The sequence below is a fragment of the Callorhinus ursinus genome, unplaced genomic scaffold (genome assembly GCF_003265705.2).
Source record: "Callorhinus ursinus isolate GAN/ISIS: 27379988/994484 unplaced genomic scaffold, GSC_fseal_2.0 scaffold34, whole genome shotgun sequence".
Taxonomy (NCBI): domain Eukaryota; kingdom Metazoa; phylum Chordata; class Mammalia; order Carnivora; family Otariidae; genus Callorhinus; species Callorhinus ursinus.
Genome location: NW_027397096.1, coordinates 933811 through 951895, shown reverse-complemented (window position 1 = coordinate 951895; position 18085 = coordinate 933811). Strand labels below are relative to the sequence as shown.

General features: G+C 55.6%; 2 protein-coding genes across 5 annotated transcripts; both read left to right on the top strand.

Annotated features, from left to right (window-relative positions):
• Positions 1-226: 226 nt before the first annotated feature.
• DPH1 (diphthamide biosynthesis 1) lies at positions 227-9675 on the top strand. 4 transcript variants are annotated; one of them, XM_025851280.2, is made up of 13 exons: positions 227-394; positions 2162-2314; positions 2432-2495; positions 4075-4196; positions 4625-4782; positions 4911-5032; positions 6546-6614; positions 7020-7176; positions 7309-7409; positions 7910-7988; positions 8448-8588; positions 8751-8852; positions 9537-9675. In XM_025851280.2, the coding sequence occupies exons 1-12, from the start codon at positions 334-336 to the stop codon at positions 8832-8834; spliced, it is 1311 nt and encodes a 436-aa protein (XP_025707065.1). In that variant the 5' UTR covers positions 227-333; the 3' UTR covers positions 8835-8852; positions 9537-9675. The 4 variants fall into 4 exon arrangements, with proteins under 4 accessions (XP_025707065.1, XP_073735375.1, XP_073735377.1 ...); XM_073879274.1 differs by having other exon boundaries at positions 243-1255; XM_073879276.1 differs by having other exon boundaries at positions 294-394; positions 2128-2314.
• OVCA2 (OVCA2 serine hydrolase domain containing) lies at positions 8861-10372 on the top strand. The gene is made up of 2 exons (XM_025851282.2): positions 8861-9206; positions 9537-10372. The coding sequence occupies exons 1-2, from the start codon at positions 8897-8899 to the stop codon at positions 10034-10036; spliced, it is 810 nt and encodes a 269-aa protein (XP_025707067.1). The 5' UTR covers positions 8861-8896; the 3' UTR covers positions 10037-10372.
• The last annotated feature ends 7713 nt before the right edge of the window (positions 10373-18085 follow it).

The window sequence follows — 18085 nt, the reverse complement described above, 5'->3', positions numbered from 1 at the left end:
TCACAAGACCTGGCCCACAGAATTCAGGCAAGGAGTCGGCAAATAGGGGAGCACTGGTCCGGGAGCGCCAGGTCTGGCAAACCGGGAGCGGAGGAGAAGACTGGGGGGTCGGGGGGAGCGCAGTAATGCACTGCTAGGGGCGGGGGAGAGCCCAGCCCTTCCGGGCTGAAGGGGGGAGGGGTCCCGCGGTAGCCCCGCCCCGATCGTCTCCTTCCTGGTCCCCGCCCAGCAAATCCCCGCCCCTCGCTAGCGACCGGCGGTTGATCGCAATTGCCTGAGCTCTCCGCGTTCTTCTAGCGCTGCCTTTTTGGTCTCCACGTGGACAGGCCAGTGATGGCGGCGCTGGCGGAGTGCGTGGCGGCGGAGCCGGGCAGCCGAAACGGCACTGGTAGAGGTGGGTGCTACTACGCTGCGGCCTCCGGACCTCGCATCGCGAGTTAGGGCCCCCAAGTCAGGAACAGAACCATCTCCCGCTAATGGCGGCGGCCTTTCTCCGCCAGACCCGGAAGGCCCCGCTGTCGCTTGCCCCGGCGGCTTTCGCTGGAGCACAGAGGGACGGGTCTTCCTTTTGCAGCCTTAGGGCGCGATCGGGAGCAGCGCTTCGTAGGAACTTGTAGTCCTCAAACCGGAAACGCTGCCCGCTCTGCCTTGGCTGGCACAGGGTGACTCACGGATAAGGCGGACCCGATGGGGAAGGAAAGAGCCGGGCGCGTTGCAGCGGTCATCCCACAAGTGGGCCCACAGGGAATGCCTTCAGGAAAGAGGCACATGGCTTCATTCACCAGGCACTTACTGAGCGCTCACTAACTGCCAGGCCCTTGCTGGATGCAGGGGACAACACGACAGCCTTGCCCTCACGGGTCTCCGTCTACCGGAGACTACTGATGTAAACAGAAGGTCACAGACACGTGATAAAGGAGGAGGCGCCTGACTAGTCCTGGGGACAAACTGAGCTAAGACCAGCAGCTCCCACACCCCAACGACCACAAGGGACTTGCCTTGTCAGAGGAGCTTCTGTGAGGGGCCCAGGGTTCTGGGCTGGTTGTTCCAAGGCCTTTGAAACAACTGAACAAAAACGATGGCAGTGGTAACGTTCAAATATGGTCTCCGGATCCCAGCCTGCCAATGCTAATTCTCCACTGCACCATCATCACTACCATCATCCACCCACAGGCAGAGGGTGAAGGGTCAAATCTGAGAGGATCCCTCCCATAGTAGTTAAGGGCCCTAGCAGAAGTTCTGGCACAAAGTACAGGTTCAATAAATATTTGTTCAATAAATTAATTTATTTACTTATCGCATTCCCAAACTATCTTGTTCCTAAAAAGATAATAGGGGTTGAGCTAAACTGAATTGTGGAGAATAGGGTGCAAATTAAGGGCTGCAGTTTTGCTAATGGGCTACAGTGTTTTCTCCTTTAATCAGACTGTAATTTGTATACCTGCATTTGCCACCGCCAGACTACTAGCCACTAAAGGGCGAGGTCACTTCTGTTTCCTAACCTGTTTGCCCACAGTTCTAACTTGAGTGTGTTCTTTCATTTTTCCCGGAGTGGAACAATGGGACTAAGGAACCTGTTAAATCAGTTAAATGTTTGGTGTTTATTTCCCTTTTAAAAATGAGGAGAGGGAAGAGTGTAGGGATTCATCAGTGTAGACAGAGTCAGTGGGACTTGAGTAAAGAGGGTAAAAGTCTTTAGTACTTATAACAGTTTGCTTATAGATCTCATATCTAGGACCTCAGAACTTCAAGGTGTTCTCAGGGACGGGGGAACATTTTCCTAGACCGCTAGGCTTTTGGGTTTTCCTCAGAGTTGTTCTTTATCAAGGAGCAGTTGTTTGGACTTTTTCCCGTTTGCCCCTCAGTTCAGTCTCCTGGTATCACCTCCGTTCTTCCAAAGGTAAGGGGTGAACTGTACCCAACTCATGGACTCAAGTCTTTGATTCCCAGTAATCTCACAACATGGAACCTAATTATGCAGATCTCTTCCTGGCTTAATGGGTTGTCTTTCCAGCTTCAGAATGAACTCAGTGAGGAAGAAGGCTGGGCCAACCCCCTTGGCATCTGGGATCTGGGCCTGAAACTTGGGTGGTGTTAACAGCTTAACTGGGTCTGGTTCTGTTTTAGGCCAGGTGCCAACTCAGGCCTTGCATTGTCCTAGGTCGAGCCCCTAGGGGCCGCCTGGCCAATCAGCTCCCCCCTGAGATCCTGAACAACCCCCAGCTGCAGGCAGCCATTCAAGTCCTGCCTTCCAACTATAACTTTGAAATTCCCAAGACCATCTGGAGGATTCAGCAGGCCGGGGCCAAGAAGGGTGAGCCCCCAAGCTTTGAGATGGGGTAGGGATGGAGAGGTTGCCTGGGTCAGTCACGGGCACTATCCCCATTCCAGCATTTTCCCAGCCTCTGCTCTCATGTCTCTGCTCTTTCAGTGGCCTTGCAAATGCCTGAGGGCCTTCTCCTCTTCGCCTGCACCATTGTGGATATCCTGGAAAGGTGAGGCTTGGGGCTCTGGAGAAGAAGCTAAGCCAGGACCTTCCCCATGGCCCTTGTAGCTCTGCCTTTTGACATTTTTTCCTTCTGGACCTTGGCCTTACCCTGTCCCTTCACACAACCATACACGCACAAAGGGAAAAGCCAAAACTAAACTCCCAGCCTGCTGAGATCCCAGCCTGTCTGGCTTGGCTTGTCCATATAAATCTCTCTTTCCCTAAAATATTAAGGTGGGGGGTCGGGGGTGGTAGGGAATGAGTTGGTTACAGTATCTTCAAAGCTGGGCCTAGAGCAGGTGCAGGTGGTGGGGCCTGAGGAGGAACTTAAGAATCCTCAGAGCTGACCTGGAATGAGCTGAGTTGTCAGCATCAGGTCTAGCCAAGGGGAACCTTTTTCTCTGGCACATTTGAGGGAGTAGGGCAAAGAGGGGCTTGGTGGGGGAGAAGTGTCTAGGAGATGGTATTCAGTTCCTCTCCCCTCTCTCAAGTTTCTTCATTACAGTGAGCCATCCTGGGGGGGTGGGGGTGGGGAGTACTCAGCCATCTGGAACCAGCACGGGAACAGGGTGGGGGAATGGGGGGAAAGGGGAGGTCATCTCGTGATGGGAACCTCCCACTTCCCTGCTGCTGCCCTCCCCCACTCCGCTTCTCATCCATTGCCACAGACTCACTTCCCAGCTCCCACCCTCTTGCCCCTTGGGGATGCTCTCTGGGGCTCAGGCCAATTTGCATACATTTTAATCTATAAAAAATTAAGTGCTCTGGCTGACTCAGATGCCTGGGCTGCATTTTAAGGAGTTGAATAATCTGCTTCTGTGCACAGACTGATTTGGGGAAGGGGAGGAGGGGGGTTGCTGACTGACAGCAACTCAGCTTTCCCCACCACGCCCCCAGGAGAGAAATGGGGAGACCCCAGTCACCAAGCCAGGCCCCATGCCCCAGGGGCAGGTCTCTCAAGGAAGACCTGGTCCTCCAGCTCCATTCCCGTGGTGAATTTGGGGAGTGCGGGGTCTTCCCCACCCACCCCTGTCCCCCAGTGATTCAAGCCTGGCAGCAGATCCTATGGCAATGTGTTGGCCAGAGCCCACTCTTTTCTGACGCACGAGGTATGTGGGTGGTGCCATGTGCTGTGGGCGAGCTGTTCATGGGTCCCCCCCATCCTGGGCACAGAGGGCCCTAACTAAGGGTGGGGAGGTAGCAGGGGGTCTGGGTGACAGGGAGGCTGTGTGTATCCACCCGTGCATACCCACGCACACCGCAGTGTCAAGGCATGGGAGTGGGTGCCTCCGCGTGTGTGTACATGCTCATTGCTCTGGGTGGGCTGAGTCAGGGCGTCAGAGGTCTGTATTTGACCCTGTGTATGCCAGGCTGAGGGGTGGGGGCCCTCCTTGCAGTCTGAGCTTGGACAGAGGAACCGGGGCGCTACAGAGACCGTCGTCATACAGCGACGGTCCCAGGAGCTGCTGCCAGGACCAGGGGATGTGGCAGCTGGGTCCTGAGATACCCCCACGGGGGTAGGTCTCTCTCCCACCTCACCCTTGTGTCACCGTCTCATTGTTCCCCCTGCTCCCCCGCCCCCACAGGTTCACAGAGGCTGAAGTGATGGTGATGGGCGATGTGACGTATGGGGCTTGCTGTGTGGATGACTTTACTGCAAGGGCCCTGGGAGCTGACTTCCTGGTGCACTATGGCCACAGCTGCCTGGGTATGGCGAGCCGGGACCCCGGCGGGGAGGCAGAGGGGCAGGACTACATGCTAATCCCCCATCACAGTGCCTTGTCCTGCTTGCAGGCAGCAGGTCCCTCCCAGTGTCTGGGATGGCCTTGGCCTTCCTGCTCTGCAGGTAGATCTTTCTTTTGGATTTGGTTGCCTTGGAAACAGTGTTGCTGTCCCAGATGTGGGTGTTTGAAAGACTGTTGGTGGTAGAGCAGCCTGGGCCCCCCCGGCCGAGTGACCGAAAAGGAGCTTCTGAGGGACCTGTGACTGCCCCGCCCCCCCGCCCGCTGCCTACCCACTCCTTGTATCCCTAGGCTGAAGCCACTGGTCCTGGCTGCTCCAGAGACCTTGGCCCAGGTAGGCCCCCTGCCCCTCTTGCCTTCCAGAACAGTCTCCTGACTTCTTGCCTCCTCCCAGTTCCCATGGACACCTCGGCCCAAGACTTCCGGGTACTGTACGTCTTTGTGGACATCCGAATAGATACTACCCACCTCCTGGATTCTATCCGCCTCACCTTTCCCCCTGCCACTTCCCTTGCCCTGGTCAGCACCATTCAGTTTGTGTCAACCTTGCAGGTAAGTGGACAGATAGCAGCCAGCCTCCAGGCTCTTCCTGGGGCCCACGTTAGGTGCCACAGACTGGTCCTCTGGCCCTGGCTCGCCCTCCTCACCCATTTGCTTCCCTTCCCTCATCATCCCTACAGGCAGCTGCGAAGGAGCTGAAAGCTGAGTACCGTGTGAGTGTCCCACAGTGCAAGCCCCTGTCCCCTGGGGAGATTCTGGGCTGCACAGCTCCCCATCTGCCCAAAGAGGTGGAGGCTGTTGTGTAAGTGAAAAATGGGGGGCCAGTTGTAGAGACATAAGAAATGTACCCTAGAAGGGAGCTAGAGGTTCGTTGTATAGGAAAAGAAGCTGAGTCTCAAGCTCTTTAACTGTTTGCTCAAGGTCACCCTGCAAAATGGGGACCAAATAGGGTTTCAGGTTTCCTGTCTCCCTCTCAGGTGCTCTGTCCACCACATAGGAGGCTATGGCCAGGGTGGGGCAGAAATCAGAGGGCTTCATGGGGGGGGGGGTGAGGGATGAGGGTGGGCTAGAAATGGTGGGAATATAATTGGAGAAGATGGCTGGGCACGCCCAGGCTGCAGCCCCATTAATTTAGCATCCGGACAGCTAACAAGCAGGAGCAGTGTGTCTCCTGCCGCCTAATTATTTTCAGTAATGGAAATGCTTAATGTTGTGTGAATGCAGCCAGCCTCAGAGCCGGCAGCTCCCCTGGCGGGGACTGGGGAGGGGAGCCCCATTCCTAGCTGATGGCAGGGAAAGAGGGAGGGGCACTCCCCTGACTCAGCCCTGCCCCTAGACAGGCCCACATCAGGGCCTTCCCCAGCCCAGACCTGGCAGCCCTGTTCCCCAAAGGGCCTTCCCCCCGTTCCTGTGCCCGCATAATTCTGAACCCATAGGTGCCCACCCTTGGGGGCTTCAAGGTGTGTGTTGGAGGGAGAGACACCCTGAGTGTTGGCCGTTTATCACAAAAATCAGTGTGGTCTCCAAGAAAGTAGGAGCTGCCATGGCAGATTGTTCTCTGTGCTCTGCCTTCTCCATGGCTTGGGAAGCTACTTTTAGGGACAGGCTTGATAGAGCCTGGTGGTTAAGCCTAGAGTCAAGTCCCATATTTACTGCTTAATAGCTGTGTGACTTTGGGCAAGTTTCTTAACATCCCTGAGCGGCAGTTGTAGCTATTGTATAATGAGGGTACTATAGGTAGCTTGGAGGACTGTTTGATAGGACTGAGTGAAGTCCTACACGGCAAGTGCTTAGTCCAGGCCTGGTGCACAGAAGACCCAAACCCAGTAAACAGTAGTTGTTACAACTCAATAGCAGGACCTGAGAACCAGTTTGGGCACAGAGAGCCAGTGTATACCCCGAAACTTCATTTACAACATTGATGACACCTTGAACCGTACTTGCCATGTCTGTGTTGAGCTAAGCAAAGGAGAACCTGTCCCACCACCTCTGAGTTAGGATCTCTAGAGCCCTGTGTGGCCTTCCCATGGCCTTGGCTGCCGTTTTACCTGTCCCCCAGAAGGCTGGGGGACGGAACAGTTCTTAGATCTGCATTACATAACTAGAAGGGCCTTATGCTCATCCAGTTCAAACTCCTTGTTTTGCATGTGAGAAAACCAAGGCTTCGGGAGGCCGAGTGATGACTTAGGCCAGTTCGCACACACACACACACACACAGCAGCACATTCATCCAGAAAGTGGACCTCCAGGCCAGTGCCTGCCTTTTCTGCTGCCTCGCCCCACCCCATACTTATCATCCCCTTTCCCTGCCGCAGATATCTCGGAGATGGCCGTTTCCATCTGGAGTCTGTCATGATTGCCAACCCTAGTGTTCCCGCTTACCGGTATGGGCTGAACTGGGCTGACCAGCTATGGAGGGGGTGGGATTTCCCTGCCACTGAAGCCCTCAATTGGCTGAAATTTCCTCATTCCCTGGCCTCTTGACAGCCAACAGTTCTAAGGATCTGAGGTAACTGGGTCCTGAATCCAGGTGTCAGACCCAGGGCTGGTGCTGCACAGTACCCACCCATCCCCTGGGAGTCACACTGAGATCCTAACCCCCCCTTCCTACTTTCCCCTGCTCCAGCTGTGGGACTGAGCTTTCCAGCGACGATCTCTGTTCTCGCCTCTATTCCTAATCACCTACATGGAACCTAAAGATTTAGGAGACCAAGGCTGGGTCAGGGAGCTGTGTATACAACAGGTGCTGTGGATGGCTGTCGCCATAACCCTGATAGCTTCTTTTCCAGATATGACCCATATAGCAAAGTCCTATCCAGAGAGCACTATGACCATCAGCGCATGCAGACCAACCGCCAAGAAGCCATAGCTACAGCCCGCTCAGCTAAATCCTGGGGCCTTATTCTGGGCACTTTGGGCCGCCAGGGCAGCCCCAAAATTCTGGAGGTCAGAGGGCTTGGGATGGCCTCTGGAGGAGGGAACTGACTAGAAACCCAGCTGGGAAAATCAGTAGACTAAGGGATTTGGACTTGGCTGCTCGATCATGGTGACCTGAGCTTGGCCTCCCTCTTCCAACAGCACCTGGAATCTCGACTCCAAGCCTTGGGACTTCCCTTCATGAGGCTGCTGCTTTCTGAGATCTTCCCTAGCAAGCTTAGCCTACTTCCTGAAGTGGATGTGTAAGTTTTCTCACCTTACCTCTCTAGCTATGACTCTGGCTAAGGAAGCTTAGATCTGAGTCCTGCCCTGCACATATAGAAGGCTGGAGTCAGTGGGAATTGCTTCCATGAAATTTTAATGTTTACAGAGCACTCAATTCAGCAGGGGCTACCCTTGGCTATGGGTCACACCCATTTCGGTTTGGGGGCTCACAGGTAACTGCAACATCACAGTCATTCGGTGTGAGATGAGTTTGTGGGGTGGTTAGCACCTGCAGTGTACCAGAACTAAACTGAACTTGATTCTGAGGATACGATCACTGATGAGCTGCCCAGGCCCTGCCCTCAGCTTACAGAGAGCTCTCCTGGAGAAAACAAACAGCACTATAGTGTTACTCTGAGCAGTAGTAGGTGACTCTCTTTTCATTGGGTGTGTTGGGGACACAGTCATGTTTTTCAGCATGCTGCCCAGAAGGAGAGGATCCCCCCACCCTTGGGTCTGACCTAACTTCCCTTCCCAGGTGGGTGCAGGTAGCATGTCCACGCCTTTCCATTGACTGGGGCACAGCCTTCCCCAAGCCACTGCTGACACCCTATGAGGTAACACTAAGTTTTGAAATACTTGAGAGTGGGCTTTGCACCTGGTTCTGTCAAGGGAGGGATCTGCAGTGGGGTGAGCAGCAACTTAGTTACAGCTGACTCATTTCCTAGCTGTGTGGCCTTGGGCAAGTCCCTTGACCTGTGTGAGCCTTGACTTTCCTTTCTGTGGTATGGGGATAATAGGACCTCCATAGGCCATCGTGAAGGTTGAATTAATTAATCCTGCGCAGAAAGAGTTGGCAAAGGGGCGCCCGGGTGGCTCAGTCGATTAAGCTTCTGCCTTTGGCTCAAGTCATGATCTCAGGGTCCTGGGATTGAGTCCTGCATGGGGCTTTCTGCTCTGCGGAGAGCCTGTTTCTCCCTCTCCCCCTGCTCTTCTCTCTCTCTCTCTCTCAAATAAATAAATAAAATCTTTAAAAAAAAAAAAAAGTTGGCAAATGTCCGGTTGTCCTCCCCTAGGCAGTGGTGGCCCTGAGGGACATATCCTGGCAGCAGCCCTACCCTATGGACTTCTACGCCGGCAGCTCCTTGGGGCCGTGGACAGCGAACCACGGACGGAACCGGCCCCCCCAGGCCCTGAGCCCGCCAGCGCTGGAGAAGGTAGGGAGGACAGAGACCAAAGGCAGGGCCTGGCCCTGGCCGCCTCCCTAGCGACGCGAGCCGAGGCCGCCGCCGTGCGGCCGCTACGGGAAATGTAGGGGAGCAGGGTGGAGGACGTCGCAGGATGGAGACCCTGAGCAAAGTCCGCGACCTCCGATGCAGGAGGAGGCCACGCACCCCTCTCCAGCCGCGGCTTGCGACGGTCGCAGCTGCAGAGACGACAAGGGAGCACCGCCCGCTCGGTGAGACGCTCCTCGGTCTCAGGTATCCGCCCCTGCTCCGGCCGCGCCTGACCCCTCCCCGTTGTTATGGGAACACCCGCTCGCTCTGAGGCCCGCCTTCGGGGTGGTGCCGGCATTTGGTTCCGCCCCGCGTATATTCGATTTCCGCTCGGGGAAAGGCTGCTTCCGGTCCCTGGCGCGTTGCCCGGCAAGATGGCGGCGCAGCAACCCCTGCGGGTGTTAGCCCTGGCCGGCTTCCGGCAGAGTGAGCGGGGTTTCCGCGAGAAGACGGGAGCGCTGAGGAAGGCGCTGCGGGGCCGCGCCGAGCTCGTGTGCCTCAGCGGCCCGCACCTGGTCACGGATGCCGCGGGCGCCGAGGGTGCCGGGCCGGACTCCGGTGAGACGGGCCGTGCCCGGGAAATGCCCTCTGAGTCTTTGATCCGGCCTCGTTTTCGGCATACCCCCACGCTGTATCCTCACCTCGTTCCTTCCCCCTGCCCATACTTTTCATTTCTTCCATCCCGGCGTCCCAGGCTTCCACCTTGATCAGTCTTCCCCGTCTTGCCATGCTACTCTGATCTCCACTCATTTCCCCCAGATTTTCTCTTCGACCGCCTCTTTGTTTGCTCGTTGTCATTCCCAAACCCTTCGTCCCCTCCCTTTTTCATTTCTCATCCCCTAGATACCCGCTTGCCCTAACCCCATCCTTTCCCCCATATCGCTGTAGAGCCCTGCCTTCCAGAGGAGCAGCCCCGAGGCTGGTGGTTTTCAGAACAGGAGGCAGACGTTTTCAACGCCCTGAGCCAGCCCACAGTGTGCAGAGGTCTGGAGGAAGCCTTGGGAACCGTGGCACAGGCACTGAAGAAACTGGGGCCTTTTGATGGGCTCCTTGGTTTCAGCCAGGGGGCCGCGCTAGCAGCCCTTGTGTGTGCCCTTGGCCAAGCTGGCGATACCCGCTTCCCCTTGCCAAGGTTTATCATCCTGGTATCTGGTTTCTGCCCCCGAGGCCTTGGACTCAAGGAACCCATCCTTCAGGGCCCCTTGTTACTGCCTTCACTCCATGTTTTCGGGGACACTGACTGCGTCATCCCCTCTCAGGAAAGTATGCAACTGGCTAGCCGATTCACTGGGGCCATCACCCTCACGCACTCTGGTGGCCACTTCATTCCAGCAGCTGCAGCCCAGCGCCAGGCCTACCTCAAGTTCTTGGACCAGTTTGCAGAGTGAAAGATCCAACAAATGGCTCTGTCCCTACATCCCCCACCTCCACATGACTTCGGGACAGCCTCTGTAACCAGTCGTCCCCCTTACCCCACCTCCCCTGGGAGCTCAACTGCTGTTAGTGTTCCTCACCATCACCAATTAAGAGACAAGTATCAGTTCTAAGACTCAAATTATTGTAAGCCTAGCTCTACACTCAAGAAAAAAGGGATCAGGAGGCCTTAGTGGACCTTGACATCTGATAGTCCAGCATGAAAAAGGCCAGTGGACCCCTGGATGAGTGGAGGGTGACATGGGGGCTGGTGCTGCTGTGACTGCCACATAATAAAGTGGTGATGGCGATTTTGAGCATCTTTTTTCTCATACACACAGAAAAACCCATTTTGTAACAGAAGTCTGGATTCCTGGCCACCCACCCAGCCTCTAGCACTGCTCCAAAGAGGGACGTGTTTCCAGTTATGAGCCCCCAGGATAAAAGCTCATGTGTGCACACATTTGGTAGAAGTGTCTCAAGTCCCAAGCTGAAGGAAAGGCGGCCTTGGTGGCGGAGTTGGAAGAATTTACATCTGAGTTTTGGGAAGAGATCACCTGGCAAGGTGCTGCCTGGGCGCCATGGAGTTAGGCTTCCTCCATCTTGATCCCTGAGGGTTGTGTGCTGGCCTTCTGTCGAACTCTGGCTTCTAGGGTTCTCTGCTTTCTCCTCCAGAACTGCTTTAGCTCTGAACTATGAGCTTGCAGGGTGGGATGGTAGTAGACCTTGGGTAGAGGCCCAAGACCACACGGAAGAAACCCTTTTACAAACCTGCCCTCACCTACAGAGTTTCTGGGGTTGATCTGCTACTCTGTAGTGATCCAGCCAAGGCTTGAGTAGCCCCTCCAGTTTTAGAGTACATTTGTTCCTAGGCACTCTATATAGACTGTCCACTTTAGCTATTTGCCCTACTTCCAGTTCCCCCACCTGTGGCCCACCCTGCTCTCTGATTTCAGCCCTGCCTCTGCAGGGTCACCACTTGTTCCTTTTCTGGAAGATCACAGGAGGCCCTGATCTAGTCCTCAAGCATGGTTGCCCCCAAGGAGTTTAGGAATTGAGTAGGAATTGGGTTAGGGGATGTAGCACAAATACTCCAGCCCACCCTGAGACAGACTAATATCCCTTAAATTACCCCAAATCCTGAATTCTTCACTGCAGATAGTAATTAAGAAAAAAAAAGTTGGAGTTACACCCCCACCCCCAACAGACCCAGTTTGCTGGATTTAGGACCTTTACAGCAGAAAGTGGGGATGGGAGGATAGTTCCCCCTTCCTACGGTATGCCTCTGCTTGCACTTGGTGTTTTATTTTTTTTTATTTTTTATTTTTTTAAAGATTTTATTTATTCATGAGAGAGAGAGAAGCAGAGGGAGAAGCAGGCTCCCAAGGAGCAGGGAGCCCGATGCGGGACTCGATCCCAGGACCCTGGGATCATGACCTGAGCCGAAGGCAGACGCCCAACCATCGAGCCACCCAGGTGCCCTGCACTTGGTGTTTTAAAGGGATCCTTTCTTTGGCAAAAGGAGGGGACTCAGAAATGGGCTGAATTACTCCAACAGACATGTTGAATTTGGCCCATAGAATTTTAGAAAATTTTGGACTTACGGTATTTAAAATCTTAGGAATTTCACACACAGAAAGTCAGATTCCTGGCTTCTCTGGAAATGAGCAGTTCAGAATGGAATGCAGTGGATCTGCAGTTGGGAGCTCACGCACCCCCATGGCCATCCTAGGCTGCCCCCTTTAGCAAGGTCCCAAGAGGTGAAAATGACAGTTGCTACCACAGCCCTTGCTACTTGGAATTACTGTGAGGATTAAAAGAGAGAACAAGGTATGATGGGGAATGGATTTTAAGCCAGGCCTTAAAGTTAGAAGGATAAGGATAGAGCGGAACAGTATTAGGTGGAGCAGAAGTGCTCAGTGCTCAGGGTGAGAATTCTCCCTCCTCCACCTCCTGCTTCAAGAATCAGAAAATGTCCAAGCTAGAAGGAAAGAGATCATGTGGTCCACTGGTTCCCAACGAGTGAGATGTCCTCTCCCGTCACATCCTCCAGGAACAACAGAGAATCTTAAGGGTCATTGCCCCCCACCCCGCACACACATTCTGTGGACCACTTGCGTCAGAATTGTGTTAAAACTTAGATTCCTGGGGCCAACTCCTGACCTACCAAGCCAATTGCTGGACCCAGGAATCTGCATTTTGGCAAACTCCCTGGACATTCCCATGCAACATGATATTTGAAAAACATTGCCTTAGAGGGTAGAATACAAGTCTCTGGTAAATATGTGCTATTTGAAAAAAACGAACATGGGATTCTCATGCACTCCACTAGGGAGGGGGAGAAAGCTCTCCAATTAAGAACCATTCATCTAATGTTTTCAATTTATATCTAAGGGAAATGAGGTCCAGAGGATAGAAAGAGGAATACCATTTATGGTGTGCTAACCACACCAGATACTGTGATAAGCAGAATCCTTAGAGTTGCCCAATTTAATCTCACAATTTCCTGAGGTAGATACTATTAACTTAATATTACAACTGAGGAAACAGGCACAGAGAAGTTAAGTAACTTATCCAAAGCTGGATTCCGATCCAGAACTCACATTCCTAACCTTTACTAGTCATGGTTTTCTCTCCTGCACCTCAGAGGTGAGCAGAGGCCACCCACACCCGCTACTGTTGGGCTCTCTGTCCTGTCTGGGTCTCACCTTCCTAATCCATAAAATAGGATGGGGTGCACTTAATGAGTTATAAGATACTAAAAAATTCTCTACAGCCAGTTTTCTGTTCCCCCTGCCCCCGACCATCTTCTCCAGATGGGTTCAAACTGCAAACAACTTGGTCCCTTCAGAATATCCCTCCCGTTTCCCTTTTCTACCTCTCACTCCACCTTAGATACCTAAAGCTCTTGAGAGAGAGTCCCTGAGCAAAGAAGCCCCTCAACAGGCCCCGCTCAGAAAGATGTGCCCCCTTCCCCTGTTCATTCTGCCTAAGTGCCCAGAGCTGGGGTCTCCCCATCAACACCAGTCTCTCACAAAGACATAACAGCCTAGTAGAATACTTAAGATTGAAATAGGCTTCTGCAGTTTTCAAAGGTTTTTACTCATGTGATCCTATTTGATCCTTAACAACAAATCTGCCAAAGAGGAATGATTATTATCCCATGTTACTCAAGACTCAGAAACCCAGCCCCTTAAATAATAACCAGTTGGTGATGAGGCCAGGTTGGACCTCCTGCTTCCCAGTGCACTAGTCTCATCTGCACATACTACAATCTGCCCACCGATGTCTACTGGATTCCAGAATCACGTACATTTAATCTAAGACCTCGGAGTCCTTGAGTGGGAGGAAGGAAGCATGTGGGAATTGATTAGCTGTAAAACCAGCACCAATTGCCTTAAAACTAGTTTAGCGAAGGAGGGGTTATGGAGAGGTAACAAAAAATTGGATTAATGAGTGGCAGGACTGGGTTGCATTAACCATTCCCAGCACTGTCCCTAGGGAAGTCCTGCACCCAATATGCATCAGTCAGCCCCTGCAGTGGGTGATGTTGGCGGTGGCAGGTGACATAAGCGTGTTTTTGAAGAGTTTGTGGCTCCCGCTTCACTGGACAAATAGGACTTCAACCCCTCTGATATTCACTCTTCCACATTAGAGCGTCTCTCAAATTATAATCCAGCACCGATTGAGGTGAGGCTGCTTTTAGACAATGCTTTACTGACTGGGTTAACTTTACAAGCACACTAGCTTCCTGAGGGTTGGGGACACTTCTTATCATCCTACATGAATCAGAGGATGAAAGAGTGAGGGAAGGCTGTAACTCCATCAGGAAATGGGTTCAAGGATTAGTCTCGCTTTCTGCCTACTCAGCAGAGGGGTTCCTGGAAGAATGCGGTTGTGGCGCGGTTGTGGCATATTTAGGAAAACTTGGCTTCGTCTACTCCCTTCAGTCTCCAGGAAGCCTTCAGGTCCCAGCAGCCTCCCTCGCACCGAGGAGATAAAAAGAACACAAATCCCAGAACTACCCCTTCTTTCGCCATTCCTTGGCTACAACCTCGGCTAAGAGAACAGTATGGTCATTGAGGCGGGCGGTCAGACATACTGCCCACCGTGTTTCTTTCCCTGCCTTGGTAGACACGCAGCAGACCCGAGAGTAGCCCGCCCCCCAGCACCGCACCTCCCTCCGCCCCCACAGATACATCCGATCTTGACTCGCCGCCCCCGCTTCCTCTTGCTCCTGGTCTCCCCCACCCGGGGCTGGCAGAGCGCGGCGGGCGCGGCGCGTGGGCGTGCTGCGGGGCGACCATGGCTGTAGACTGTTACCTCCGGTTCCCACAGTAACAATCGAAAGCCACGGTTGCCCTGGAGACGCGGGGGCGGGGCGCGCGCTGCTGACGGCACAGTGGCAGCTCCAGTCAGGCAGACGTCAGGACTGCGAGTTGGGGAGGGGGGTAGCGGGGGTAGCGCGCGCGATGGGGACCGGGCTCGGGGGCCGTGCGATATGCGTGTGAACCGGCCGCCGCGCGCAGCCTCTGGTGACCAGGGACCGGACGGGCGGATGGCAGCGCCTGCGCTGGATCAGCACCGCGGACAGCGGCGGCGCGGACAGTGCGCGCGGGGCTGAGGGACCCTGGGGGACAGAGGGGCCGGGGGCGCGGCAGGTGGCCGGGTCCGCGGTCCTGGGGCGGGGCCAGGCGTCGGTGGCCGTGACTGGAGACTGTTACTGAGGGCGGCCCGGGCAGTAAGCAGTCTAGAGCCAAGGTGCCGGCGCGCTGCCCGGGCGGGCGGGGGTGCCTCCGTCGCCCGCAGCTGGGGGCGCTGCTGCTCTTCCTCCCCCGCGTCTCCCGCCTTTCTCGGCCCCAGCGCTCGCGGACAGGCACGCGGCCCTTGACGTTAAAGCCCTGTGACGTCAAATATGTCCCTGCGGAGAGGCACTTCCGGCGGCGGGGTGGGGGGGCGCTTAGTGGGGGGGGCGGGGCAGTCCGGCCGAGGCCCCGCCCCCGCCTGGTCCTGAGAGGACAGCTCCTCGCGCGGAGGCGGGAAGTCAGGGGCGCAAAGGGACCAGCCCGACGGGATGGGACGGGGAGGGGGCGCCCGACTGGATGCAGGGTGGGGGTCCCGAGAGAGCCGCGGCTAGGTCGGCGGGCAGGTGGGCGTCTGTCCTTCGCCGGCGGCCCCGCTCAGCCTGCCGGGGGCAGCAAGGCTGAGTCACTGCGCTGCGGGGAGGGGGAGGAGGGGGCGCGTCTTCTGGGGCGTCAGCACCTTCGCCCCACTTTTTTGGGATGATGGCGCAGGAGCCCCAGGAAATGTCGCAGGGACCCTGGGGTCCGTCCTCTGTTCGATGCTCCTCCGAAGTGGCTGCGTCTTCATCCCGGCGCGGGCAGGTGCTGAACGGGGTTCTGGGTACGCCTCCGGCCCGGCTCCACCAGCTGCGAGGGGATCCTCGTCCCCCACCCTGTCCCCAGTCCCACCCCTTAGGGGCCCTCCAACCTGCCGTCTGCCGGTCTCCTCATTGCCCTTCCGTCCGTGTCCGTGCATCGGTCCATCTGTAGCCCGTCGGTCGGTCAGTCCCACTTACCTGTCGGGCCGCGTCGCGCCCGCTCCCGCTCGCCTCCCGCAGCCCGGCTGGCGCGGCTGCTTTTATAGGCGCGCGTAGTACTCGTGCGGCGGCTCATTCATGCGGCCGCGGCTCCTACACACTGACGCGCTGCCGACGTCAGCAGGGAATTTAGGAAACGGGAAGAGGGGCTATTTATAGTGGCGAGGCGGGGGGTTGGGGGGGACCAAGGCGACGGGGAGCTGGGAGGGGGAGGAGGGCGCACGGAAGCAGGAACAGGGAGGGGGAGCCCGGGGCCCCTGTACGGGTCTACAAAGGGTTAACTTTCCGGAACTGCGGGCTGGGGGCCGGCGGGAGGACAGTGCCGGGAGGGCGGACGGGTCCATTACACCTTTATTCACTCTGAGACACCTGGGGGTGCAATCCCACTTCCCGCCTGGCCTTCCGAGGGGCTCACCCGGGAGCCCCCTCTCCCACTCCTCAGTTCTGGGACCCGACGGCTCTGTGACGTTACAAGATGACCCTCAGTGGCGTTACACCCCGCATGGCCGCTGCAGTGTCGTCACCCTGGGGTGGGAGGTACAGGAGAGGAAGCTGGACCTGAGGAGGGGGCCTAAAGCAGCGTCTAGAGCTGTGGCGTCGGGGACATGGGGGAAGAAGAGTGGGGGAGCCCAGGGCTCGCAGAAGCTTTGTAGGAGTCTGGGCCTAGAAGGAATGGGGGGGGTCTAGGCACCAGTCAGGAGCTGGAGACCCCGGAAAACTTGAGAAGTGTGGTTTGCACTCCCTGGACATGAGTAAGGGGTTCCTCTATGGGGGTGTTGGGGGAAAGACGGCAGGAGAAGGGGGTGAGTGGAAGAGGAAGCCTCAGCAAATGAAGGGGAGGAGGATGGGTGGGCAGTGCCAGTTTCAGAGCCTTGCACCAAGCAGACCACGTCCAGGACCCATTTGTGGGCATTGGCAGAGCTCATGAGTGACAATGACTGAGGGAGACCAAGGGCTCAGCAGCTTGGCAGAGAGGGATCTCCAGGGGCAGAGTGGCAAGACCACTTCCTGCAGGAGTTAGAGTTCCTGGAGGTATGATATTGACAGGAAGGCCCTAAGCCATGTGGGGCAGAAGTCTCCTGAACAAGAGCAGGGAAATGAAAGACCCTGGCTCCATCAATTGAGGAAAGTTCTAAATGGAGGAGGGTGAATGTGTTCAGAGAGGAGATGGATTGTGTGGGGTGGGGTGGGGGTGGGGAGCAGTGCCAGGCAGGTAGGGTAGGTAGAAACTAGGGAGGGAGGGAAAGATCAAAGATTGAAGAAGAGTGAAGTCCACAGGAAGGCAGCAAGGCTGGCTGCAGGTCTGTGAGACCCTTCCACAGGGACATAAGGACAGCCTGAGGGTAGGGATGGGGGCAGTGAGTTAATTCAGGGAGTGGGGATTTGGGGAGAGTGTTGAAGAAAAACAAAGACAGTGGGCACAGTGGACACTGCACAAAAGTGAAACTGGGTTGAGGGGCTCCTTGTGGGGCTAGGATCTGGTCCCATCAAGAGGATAAAAGATTCCAGCAGAAACGGAGGGGCGCCTGGGTGGCTCAGTTGGTTAAGCAACTGCCTTCGGCTCGGGTCGTGATCCCGGGGTCCTGGGATCGAGCCCCGCGTCGGGCTCCTTGCCCTGTGGGGAGCCTGCTTCTCCCTCTCCTCCCCACTTGTGCTCTCTCTCACTATCTCTGTCTCTCTCTCTCAAATAAAATCTAAAAATAAAAAAAAATAAAAAAAAAAGAAAAGAAACGCAGTTGGAGAGATCCTGCACAACCTTTGGAATCTAGCCTCCTGGAGTCCCCCCCCCCCCCCCCGGCCCACCACCTCTTTTTCTTTTGCCTCCAGCCTTTGTCCCTGTGGTTCTCTTCTCCAGGACTGCTTTTCTCTGTGGAGGAAGAACTCCTATTCATCCATCAAAGCCCAGTTCTAAGAGCTCTTCTTCTGAGGAGCCTTCCCACCTTTCTCCAGCACTCCATACACCTTTTTCCGCTTCAGCGCACAACACATCCACCCCTCGGCCAAGATGTCGTGGTCCATCTCCCCTAGAGGCTGGTAGCCCCGGAACCCACCGTTGTCTTTTCTTTTTTTTTTAAAGATTTTATTTATTCGCCAGATAGACAGCACAAGCAGGCAGAGTGGCAGGCAGAGGGAGAGGGAGAAAGAGGGCTCTCCGCCGAGCAGGGAGCCGGACGTGGCGCTCGATCCCAGGACCCTGGGATCATGACCTGAGCCGAAGGCAGCCGTTTAACCGACTGAGCCACCCAGGTGCCCCGGAACCCACCGTTTTCGTTCTTGGAAGCTCACCGCAACCCTAGTGAGGAGACCGTGGGTAGACGGAGGAGAGGACTGGGATAAAATGGATCCAGAACACGGAGTAGAAACAGGGCGAGGACAGGGTCAGGACGCGGTGGGAGTCAGAGGACCGGTGGGGACCAAGAGCCAA

What these genes read in the sequence shown, in the direction of transcription:
- DPH1 (XM_025851280.2), top strand. Translation starts at nt 334, where the DNA reads ATGGCGGCGCTGGCGGAGTGCGTGGCGGCGGAGCCGGGCAGCCGAAAC. An exon ending in CTACTTCCTGAAGTGGATGT is followed by an intron (nt 7,410 to 7,909) that starts GTAAGTTTTCTC and finishes TTCCCTTCCCAG; the next exon opens with GTGGGTGCAGGTAGCATGTC. An exon ending in CACTGCTGACACCCTATGAG is followed by an intron (nt 7,989 to 8,447) that starts GTAACACTAAGT and finishes GTCCTCCCCTAG; the next exon opens with GCAGTGGTGGCCCTGAGGGA.
- OVCA2 (XM_025851282.2), top strand. Translation starts at nt 8,897, where the DNA reads ATGGGAACACCCGCTCGCTCTGAGGCCCGCCTTCGGGGTGGTGCCGGC. An exon ending in GGGTGCCGGGCCGGACTCCG is followed by an intron (nt 9,207 to 9,536) that starts GTGAGACGGGCC and finishes ATATCGCTGTAG; the next exon opens with AGCCCTGCCTTCCAGAGGAG.